At 35.0% G+C, this 11637-nt stretch overlaps 1 protein-coding gene across 1 annotated transcript; it reads left to right on the forward strand.

Annotated features, from left to right (window-relative positions):
* The first annotated feature begins 6396 nt into the window (after nt 1–6396).
* On the forward strand, nt 6397–11418 carry LOC107631019 (uncharacterized). Its single transcript, XM_016334326.3, has 8 exons — nt 6397–7133; nt 7786–7851; nt 7992–8048; nt 8146–8421; nt 9181–9420; nt 9858–10097; nt 10489–10728; nt 10916–11418. The coding sequence occupies exons 1-8, from the start codon at nt 6723–6725 to the stop codon at nt 11108–11110; spliced, it is 1725 nt and encodes a 574-aa protein (XP_016189812.1). The 5' UTR covers nt 6397–6722; the 3' UTR covers nt 11111–11418.
* The last annotated feature ends 219 nt before the right edge of the window (nt 11419–11637 follow it).

The following is an 11637-nucleotide window of genomic DNA, read 5'->3' on the forward strand; positions in this document are numbered from 1 at the left end:
TCAATTGGCATTAACCCACCCATACTTCATTTATTTTCTTATCTTTACTTCTGGGTTACTTTTCTTCCCTTTTTCTTTCAGGATGGCCACCCGGAAAGAAACCAGAAGTCGTTTACATGGGGAGACAGACAAGTCCATCTGCACAATCCTTGAAGAAAAGCATCAGTTGGAACAACCTGTCCACCTGCACATCTCAACATGCACCGAGGACGGTGCAATCTTTAAGTGTGGGGAGGTCGATACCGATCTCCATGGGTTAGTTACTCTTCTATCTCAACACCAATGGTTTATTTTCCTTGTTAGTTGTTGCATTTGCATGTTTGATTGCATATTTATTTGATTTTATGCATCTAGTTACTATTTGGTTAAATTAATAAAATTCTTTTAAGACCCTATCTTTGAAAATTTTCACTAATTTAAATTGAAAAAAAAAATTTTATGTTAAAACTTGTTTGAAGTTGTATTTGGAACATGGTTTTTGAGCCAAAGAACACACAACCTGTGAGATTTTGAGCTTATTTATATGGTTACATTATTTAACCATAAATTTTTATTCTTGTGTATTTTCTTCACTATGATTGCAATCTTTGCTTTGTTCCATTCTATATGTCCAATATTTAGTGTATTTACATGTTTGCATATGATTGAAGCCATTGTTTGATTTTAGCTCACTTATCCCAAATAAGCCTACCTTTTAAATTACCTTTGTTAGCCACTTTGAGCCTTTTTAATCCCCATTTGTTCTATATTTTACCACATCATTAGCCTTAAGCAGAAAAATAAATTAAATACCCCAATTGAATCTTTGGTTAGCTTAAGATAGAGATTGTGCATCAACTAAGTGTGGGGAAATTGTGGGAACATGGGTTAATAAGGGAATGTATCATGTTTCTAATTTATTTGAATATTGGGAATTTGAGAACCTACTCATGAAAAAAACCAAAATAGAAAAATAATAGAAAATCCATGTGCATTGATAAGTTATGTTTATTTCTCTACAAAAAAAAAAAGAAAAGAGAAAAATCCAAAAATATTCAATAAATAAGTAAATAAATAAGGGGACAAAATTACCCCAATGCTAAGTTAATAAAAAGATCAATGCACATGTGATAAAAGTAAAGAAATATCAAAAATTTGGTACATGAGTATAGAAATCATACAAAAGTAGGAATTATGGGTAGTTAGGCATGAATTTAACAGTGTATAGAGTATATGTATATTAGGTGAGAGCTTAGGTTAGTCAAAGGTTCGTATTATAGCTCACTTGGCCATACATGTACCCTTACCTTTACCTCAGCCCCATTACAACCTTGAAAAGACCTCATGATGTTTGCATTAGTATGCTAAATATGTGTTGATTGGTTAGATGAAGAACAAAGTTTAGAAAGCATGATTAGATAAGAATAGAGTGAATTACCCTATACACTTGAGAGATTAGAGTGATATACACTACCAGTGAGAGTTCAATGCTTGATTCTATGTTCCCTGCTTTCATGAGCTATCTTCTTACAAGTTTACTTGCTTTTTTTTATTGTATGATTTGAATTAGTGAAATCTGATTTATGTATATTCTTGGAGAATTTGATTTACTTTTAACCAAGTAGGTAGAAACATTTTGCATGTAGTTGCATTCATATAGATAGGTTGCATTTCATACATTCTACCATTCCTCTTCATCTTTATAGCTTCTCTTGAGCTTAGCATGAGGACATGCTAATGTTTAAGTGTGGGGAGGTTGATAAACCACTATTTCATGGTTTATCTTGTACTCAATTGATTGGTTTTTATCAACTCTTTACCCACTTATTCATACTATTTGCATGGTTTTACATTTGCCTTCCTAATTATGTGCTTTGATTGAAAACATGCTTCTTTGGCCTTAAGTTCCCTATGTTTAAATCCTCTCTTATTACCATTAGATGCCTTGATATGTGTGTTAAGCGATTTCAGAGATTACAGGGCAGGAATGTGATGCCGGGGCATTTTGGCCAGTTTCACTGACCTTTTCTTTACTGTTTTAGGATAGTTTCATGCATTTTCTTAGGAAATAAGCAAGTTTTGGGTAGAATTTCACTTACATCTTGATTCAAGCAAACATGGTGCACTTTACATGATTTCATGAGAATTATGCATGAATTATATGACAAATTAGATGATGCATGTCTTATGATGTGGATTAGAACTTTGATGCACTTTATTGTTTGATTTCAGGACAAATGAAGCATGGGAGCTAGCTTGCAACGTTAATGAGAAAAGTAATCGCCAATAACGTCCTCGAAGCCATCATATCTCACGTTAAGAGTCACGTTAACTAATTTAACATGAACTCTAACGTGGAAGAAAGAAAGTGGAGCCAACGTTAGTGACACTCACCTTTGTCACTAACGTTGGACCAAGCTCATATTCGCCACGTTAGCTTCCACGTTAACTTAGTTAACGTGGACTCTAACATTGGGAAGCAAAAGAATGGCCAACGTTAGTGACACTCACCATTGTCACTAACGTTGGACTAAGCCACTTTGAGCTACGTTAACTCCCACGTTAACTTAGTTAACGTGGAAGCTAACGTAGAGAAAGCAAACAATCGCCAACATTAGTAACACTCACCTTTGTCACTAACGTTGGAATGAGCCACAATGAACCACTATGAGCCACGTTAACTCCCACGTTAACTTAGTTAACGTGGAAGCTAACGTGGAGGGAAGGATGATGAGCCAACGTTAGTGACACTCACCTTTGTCACTAATGTTGGAGATGGCTATCATCACCACGTTAGAAGCCACGTTAACTTAGTTAACGTAGATTCTAACGTGGGGAGTAGGGGCATCTTGGAACGTTAGTGACAAAGATAAGTGTCACTAACGTTCTCGAAGGATTGGCAAGCTTACGTTAAGAGCCACGTTAACTAAGTTAACGTAGACTCTAACGTAGGGGAAGGGAGGACTCTCAACGTTATTGGAAAAGGTGAGTCCCAATAACGTGTGCGAAGGACCAAGAGGCAACGTTAGTAGTCACGCTGGTGCCACTAACATTGAAGTTAACGTGGATCATCCCTAGGTTAGGAACGTTAGTGAAAAAGGTGATTGTCACTAACGTTCTCGAGTCCACACTCTCACTTAACGTTAATGCCACTAACGTCCTGAGCTAAACACCCTGCCTACTTCACACTTTCTCTCTACAAGTAAAGCTAAGCCCACTGAAGATGGTAACTGCTTTAAACTCAAGATCCAAAGGCCCATATCCAAGACTTGAAGAACCAACTAGAAGATCAGAAGAGTAGTATATATAGGGGTAGTTTTGAATTAGATGAAGAGCTTTTGGGGGAGTTGAAAATTAGAGAACTACTCTCTGTATAATTTTACCTTTTCTGCACTTCTAGTTTACTTTTAATAATGTATTTTTCATCTCTATTTTCCATTTTCAGAGCTATGAACAACTAAACCCCTTTCATTGGGTTAGGGAGCTCTGTTGTAATTTGATGGATCAATATTAGTTTTTATTATTCTTCTTCTATCTTTTCTCTTGATTTTACTAGAAAGCTTTCAATCTTCATCCAATTGGGTAGTTATCTTGGAAAAGAAGTTATTCATACTTGGATCTCTTCTGAACCTTAGAAGAGGAATGAAGAGATCATGCTAGAAATGCTTTCTCATGTTGGACCAAATTGGGGTTGGAAGGATATGGTGACTATAATTCTACCAACACTTGATTTGGGAATGCATGTGGTATAATCAGTGACCATACTTCATCTCTTCTCATGAGCAAATGACCAAAGAATTGGCTATTGATCAAGATTTGAGAGATTGAATTACAAGGAATTGTAATTCGATCACTTAAGATTGCCAAGGAGATCAATGAACGCATTGATTGAGGAAGAGATGAAAATGAACTTGATCCGGAGAATGCAACATCTCCTAAACCCAATGAATTCCCCATTCTGATCTTACCCATTCTCTTTAATTTCTGCAATTTACTTTTATGAGCATCTTCCCCATTCCGATTTACAATTCTGCAATTTACTTTCCGCCATTTATTTTCAGCTCTTTACTTCCAGCATTTACATTTTCTTCTATTTACTTTCCCGCCATGTAATTTCCTGCAACTCTCAAACCATATTCTGCTTAGCTCAACTAGAACATTCTTCCAATTAAAGTTGCTTGACCAATCAATCCCTGTGGGATTCGACCTCACTCTATTGTGAGTTTTTACTTGACGACAATTCGGTATACTTGCCGAAGGAAAATTGTTGAGAGACAAGTTTTCGTGCATCAGAATGGCTGAGAGGATAGAAAGGAAGCATGAAAAAGTGGAAGGAATACAAGAAGTTGGAGAAATTGCTAAGCTGTCCAGCCTGACCTCTTCGCACTCAAACGGCTATAACTTTAGCTACAGAGGTCCAAACGACGCGGTTTCAGTTGCGTTGGAAAGCTAACGTCTGGGGCTTCTATTTGATATATAATATGCCATATTTGCTTTGACGCTAGGTGACGCGAATGCGTGCTCTACGCGGACGCGTCGCAGTGACGAAAAATCAGCGTGTTTGAATTCACAACCAGTGAATTCTGGGCTGTTTCCGACCAAGTTTGCGGCCCAGAAAACATAGATTAGAGGCTATAAAGTGGGAGAATGCATCCATACAAGAACAAGCTTTCATAATTCATAATTTTTAGTTTTAGATGTAGTTTTTAGAGAGAGAGGTTCTCTCCTCTCTCTTAAGATTATGATTTAGGATTTCTCTTAGTTTTAGGAGTGACTCTCAATCCCAGGTTCAATGTTCCTTTTATTTACTTTTCCAATTTAATTTATGAATATCCATGTTAAGATCTGAATATTTTATTTAATATAATTTGAGGTATTTTAGACTTATGATTGCTCTCTTTAAGTTATTAATGCTCTTTGTTTATCCAAATTATTTTCATTCAAGTAGATTTTCTTCCCTTTTGGCTTGGGTTAAATAATTGGTGACTCTTGAGTTATCAAACTCATTGTTGATTAAAAATTGGAATTCTTCAAGAATTAATTCGAGTTCCAATAACTCTAACTTTTCCCAAGGAAAGACTAGGATCTGAGGAATAAAAATTAATTCATCCACTTAACTTACCTTCATAGTTAGAGGTTAACAAAGTGGGAGAAAAATTCAATTCTTATTACAGTTGATAAGGATAACCAGGATAGGACTTCCAGTTATAATACCTTGCAAAGAGTTTATTTTATTATTATTATTTTATTTTTCTTATCATTCAACATACTGCTTCCTTACTTTCTAAAACCCCTAATTTACAAGACTCATAACCAATAATAAGAACATACCTCCCTGCAATTCCTTGAGAGGACGACCCGAGGTTTGAATACTTCGGTTATCAATTTATTTAGGGGTTTGTTACTTGTGACAACCAAAATGTTTGTGTGAAAGGACTTTTGAAGGTTTAGAAACTATAATTGCAACGAGGATTTATCCGCAAATTTCTAGACCACGCAAAAGTTCTCTCATCACGTAGCAATTGTTGGTTCTGAATTTCACAAGTTATAAAACTAGAAATTTCGTTGCAAGCATAATCCCAAACCGACAAATGACCCTTATCAGAGTTTAATTTTGTTTGTCATGAATGCAAACCAATAAAAACCGAGAGTATTAGATCTTGGGTCGTCTCTCAAAAAAATTGTAGTGAAGTGTGTATATTATCGGTTATGAGCATAAGGGGTTGAAGGCAAAAATGCAAAAATTTAAATGACAAGAGTAAAGCTAACAAATGCTAACCAAATCATATTAAATCGCAATAATAATAAAATCTAAAGTTACCAAATATAAGAAACTAAGAACAATAACTCAAAAATCATCAAAAAAATATAAAACATCAAATTACATTAAAGGAAATTGGAAATTGACAATTGTTCATAAATTAAAAAGTAGCAAAATAGAAAAACTAATAAGAAAAATGAGAAAAATTAAGACAATAGAATAAGAAAATGTAAACAAATTTATCCTAAATAAAAATTTAAATTTAAATTTAAAAAAAAAATTAAACCTAAAATTTTAAATTCTAGAAAGAAATAATAGCTTCTTTCTTTAAAAAACTATCTTAAAACATATTTTTAAGCTACTCTAATTATTCTGATGACTAACCCTTCTTAAGTCTTAGATCAAATACTTCAGAGTTTGATTGAAAAAAAAAAAGCTTTGAAATCACGAGTTTTTTGATGAAATAATGGTTGACTAATTTAATGTTCTTTTAATTATAGAATTCTAAAACTCCATTTAAATTTAGGATAATATTAGAAAAACAAAAAAAAAAATAGTCAAAATTTATTTTATTTAACATTTATTAATTATCATAATAATTAATAAATATTAAATAAAATAAATTATGACTGTTTTTTTGCTACCAAATATTTTCGTTAAGTATGCAGTATCAAATCAGGTCCCGTGTTGGAAGTTAGAATAGCTGGAGATATTATACGAAAAAGTTGACTAGTCTCATAGCTAGTTTATGGAAGAGGTTCTTGCATGGTGCATTTACATTTGTGAGTGGGTAACTAATCAGTATAAATGATGAATTAATTAGCACACTATTCCATAACACCTACCTATTAATAGTCTAATTTTCTTCTACTTCCGTACTCTTTCACTTTTTTGGTTCACACTGCTTCTTCTGTTTTCCACTTTTCCTTCTTTCCTAAGCAAATTCAGCTACTTCTTATTCTTCTTCTTTCCCAAAGCAGTTATGGGAAATCTGCAAACAAAATGGGCAGCGAGTACAGTCCAACCCTCTGAGTCCAATTCAGCTTCTTCTTCTTCTTCTTTGTTTACCAATGGCAGTGGTCAACAACATCCACCACAGCCACCACGGGCTCCTCTTTCTTCTCCCTCTGATCACCATCAAACGTCCCAGGAAGGTGCCCTCTGCGGGGACCTTAAGGGCAAACTAGAATTGAAGGGTGAAGGGCGAGTGGGTGTTGAAACTCTGGATCAAGTTTTAAACTTTGGTCAACAGGGTGTTAATGGTGATGATCGGGATATTGAGGGCTCGGAGAGAAATAGTTGGGAAGATGATTATGTGAATGAAAGTGTTTATGATGGCAACTGCGTTGGAGCTGAGAAGAGAAAAAAGAGAGGCGCTGGTCGGAAAACAAAGGTCTTTTTCTTTTTTCTTGGCTCTTTCTTCTGGCATTATTGATTTTTTAGAATGTTAGTGATGCATATGATTTGATAATTTGTTTTGTTTTTTGGGCCACTTGTCTTTTGTGATATTTTGTTATTTTGTTATCAACTTTATAAATTGAATCTTCAAACAGTGGAGAAGCCGAAAAGGGCATTGCCTTAGCCAAAGAGGTAACACTAGTATTTTTGTTCATGCAATCATGGCTGTGCATTTTTTAAATATAGAGCAAAGAGATTTAAACACATTAAGCTGCTACAATGCTCAGAAAATCAACGCTTCCTAATTTCAGCATTGAAATGCATAGTAATAAATTTGATATCTTGGTTATCATATTTTAAACTGTCGATTTGAGTTTGTTTTCCTATATGGCATTGTTTAGTTAGTTCTGTAAATTTCGAAATTTTCCCTTGTTGATTCCTCGTAAAAGGAGTCACTACGGATAAAATGGTAGAAAAAGTAGTACTTCGAAATGGATTATGATCCATTTAACATAATATATCTGTACAATTAGCCAACATCTCCTATGGTGATTGAATTTGAGTAGCCAGTTAACATCTCATATCTTGTTATTTTGTCGAAAGATTCTCAATTTAACAATTTTGATGTTCTAACAATGCATTATAAGGTTGCTAAGGAGCAGTCACAAGAAAGACAAGAACCATCAGAAAGATCCGGCCAAACAGAATGCAAGGTTATTATAATCTTATGCTTCTACACAAATAATGTTGAAAAATTTATATTTCATATTGTGTTAGTTTATTATCAATTTATCATTTTGTTACACAATATATGAAATGTACATGATATGTGTCTTGACTGATGTTATACCAGTATTATCCATCACTACCAGCTGCAGAACTGAACTTTCTTGACCTGCCTATCCGTCCGGTACGTTTAACCCTTGATTTTGATCCCTATAAATTGACATGAACTATCTTTTGCCTGTTTCTGTTTTGTACTTATAAAAGGTTGCTTTTCATGAAAGGGAGAGAAAGATTGTGCCTATTACATGCAACATGGGTCATGTAAGTTTGGAGAAAACTGCAAGTATAATCATCCTAACCCGACAACTGGAGGATGCGATCCTCCTCCTATGTATGATAATGTAGGATCTATTTCATTTAGTGGTGTACTGCAACAGTCTGCATCATCAGGCTCTTCTCCAGGAACAGTAAACAAAACTTCTCCTTTTCTGCCGATGATGCTTTTGCCTACTCAAGTTTCTCCTCAAGATTCTGATTGGAATGCATATCATTATCAGGTAAACACAACAGATTCAATACTAGTAAGTGTTTATTGTATTAGTGTATTACTAGATGGCATTTAGTCTGCAAATCCTCTATGAACCAACAACCCAACATTATTGTTGCATGACATAATACATTACTGTTGCCGAGGCGGTACGGGTTTCCCTTTTTCTGACTGTACATAGTTCTTCCAATGGCTCCAAGATTTGCTGGAAATTACATTTTAGACAGTGAAATATTTTTGCCTATTGGTTGTTGCAATAACATCAATAGTCAATACTGAGTGGTGGAATGAGTATTAAGCAGTGGAACTTTAGTTTCATCCATTGAATCAATTTTGAACTATATCACTTTGGGTCCTTAAACTATAGGGCAAATTACATTCTCCTTCTCTGACATTGGCAAAATTGAACCCAATTCCTCTCTTTTTCTAAAACTATACCTTGACCTCTCCCAACATTTAGGTAATAAATTAATAATATAATATAATTGATCTTCTAATATTCTGTAAAATGTTACAGTCATGCTAAATACCTTTGTACATATACACACAAACATCTTATAAAGGGAGGTCAGTAACACTTGGATAAATAGTGGGGAACACCGATGAATTTCACCGAATCTTAGAGGAGGTTCAGGGTAATTTGCTCTAATATATATATATATATATACTATTCACATGAAATCCTTATACACTGGACTTCTCCTTTTTCCTCCTTTTTGTTCCTTAAATATTTAAATATCCCTTTTCAACTCATTTGTGGTTTGTGAAGGCACCTATATGCCCATGTGTGATGAGTATGCATCCACCTACACATGTCAAGAGCTACCCAGCTATCGAAACAAACGCTTATACGCCCCAACAAAATCAGATCCAAGTTGGAGTTGATGAGTTTGCAGAAATACCTGGGGATTCTAAGCCTAAATCCAAACGTAAATCTCGCTGTAAGAAGAATAAACTTGCAAGTTTACCTCCATGCAATCTCAATGGCAAGGGCCTACTTTTGAGACCGGTAAGTCTTTCTTTATTATTTATATATCATATGCTAATAATGAAAATGCTCTAAAATGGAAGTAACATGGCTATGTATGAGTCTTGTACATATACAAAAACCTCCCGTAAAGGGAGATCAGTGATACTTGGACAATTTGCTCTAAGTTTTATATAGATAACTACTCATACGAAGACGTTGTACACTAGACTTTCTCTAATTGCACTCTCCTCCTCTGACATTGGCAAAATTAAACATTTAACCTCAGCTTCTCTCTGTTTCTTAAACCATCCATTGACCTCCCCTAACATTTAAGTAATAATATAATATATTTGGTCTTCTAATATTTTGTAAAATGTTACATTAATACTAATTAACCTTGTACATTACACAAACCTCCCGTAAAGGTAATTTGCTCTTTACAATTTCAACTTATTTGTTGTTTGTGATTTGTGAAGGCACCGATCTGCCCATCTACGATGAGTATGCATCCACCTAAATATGTCATGAACAACTCAACAATCAAAACAAATGCTTATACGCCCCGACAAAAGCAGATCCAAGACGGAGTTGATGAGTTTGCAAAAATACCTGAAGATTCTAAGTCTAAATCCAAAGGTAAATCTCGCCGTCAGAAGAATAAGCTTGCAAATTTACCTCCAAGCACTCTCAATGACAAGGGCCTGCTTTTGAGACCTGTGAGTCTATTTTTTATTTGTTTATTTCAGCCACAAATGTCATTAACGCGACATGTTTGTGCATCGAGCTGTCTATTTTTTTTATTTTAATATATATCGTATGCTAATAATGTAAATTCTCTAAAATGTACCTAGCTATTAATACTAAATACCCTTGTACATATACATATACATACACACAAACCTCCCTACACTTGGACAAATAGTGAGGAGCACCGATGAATTTCACTGAATCTTAGAGGAAGTCAGGGTATTTGCACATTCAAATGATGATGGTGTAAACTGGATTTTCTTCTCCCTTCACCTCCTTTTCTTCCTTAAATATTTAAATGTCCTTTTGGCTGTAAAACAACTTTTTTGAAAATTTTAACCTTATTTGTGGTTTTTGAAGGCACCTATCAAGCCATCTGTGATGGGTATGCATCCACCTACACATGTCATGAATAACCCAGCAATCAAAACAAAAGCTTCTACGCCCCGACAAAAGCAGATGCAAGTTGGAGTTGATGAGCTTGCAGAAATACCTGGGGATTCCAAGTCTAAATCCAAACGTAAATCTCACCGTCAGAAGAATAAGCTTGCAAGTGTACCTCCATGCACTCTCAATGACAAGGGCCTGCCTCTGAAACCTGTAAGTCTTTCTCTGTTATTTTTTTATTTGTTTATTTATTTTAATGTTTTGTATGCTAATAATGTAAATGCTCTAAAATGGAAATAACATGGCTGTGTACTAGCTATGATGGTATGCCTAATTCCAGAAGAGTAAAAGCTAGTTCGACTTAATTTTTTTTATTTATTATTTATGGTGAACTTTCCAGGACAAGAGTGCATGCCCCGAATACATTTGCCTCGGAATATGCAAGTTTGGAGCATGTTGTAAGTTTGACCACCCATCAAACCCTCCACCGTCGTTGACAATCCATTCAGTTTATCAGCAATCCTACACAAACTCAGCTGGTGTTGAGGTGGCTTGGATGGGTTCAAGTGATCCCACAATTCAGCAAACTCTGTAAACTTTCTTTGTCAAGGACCTTCCTTCCTACCTATGAGGATTCATGCAACTCACAATGTGCAATTTGTTCGTACATTCTTCCTCTGGGCCTCTTTTGAATTCCAACACAGATATTTATATGGTGAGATCGTAGGAGAGAATATTTGGTAGATTTGAGGGGAAAAAGGCATTTCCAAGAATGTTATTATGATTTTGCCATGGGAAGGGGATGTTTCCCTTATGAAAACATAGAACTACTACTACTGCTATCAACCTTCTTTGCTTGCCTCAAAGTATCAAAAGGTATATTATAGAAGTTATTTCCGGAAATTTGATGTGCTTACCAGGTGCTTTAAGAACCACCAAAATATCTTAACACATGCATAGGAAAAAGCCATTGGTGGAGATAGCATTTTTTGTAAAATCTTAATCGGAGGAAGGAAACATTGAAAAAGCCCAGTTCCTCTAGGATATCTGTGAACGCTTTTTCTTCTATTCTGTTTTTTGGTTTTTCTTTTTTGTTTGTTTCTTTTTCTGTTTTTGGTTTTT

Source organism: Arachis ipaensis, chromosome B1, assembly GCF_059453495.1.
Source record: "Arachis ipaensis isolate K30076 ecotype BB chromosome B1, ASM5945349v1, whole genome shotgun sequence".
Classification (NCBI taxonomy): domain Eukaryota; kingdom Viridiplantae; phylum Streptophyta; class Magnoliopsida; order Fabales; family Fabaceae; genus Arachis; species Arachis ipaensis.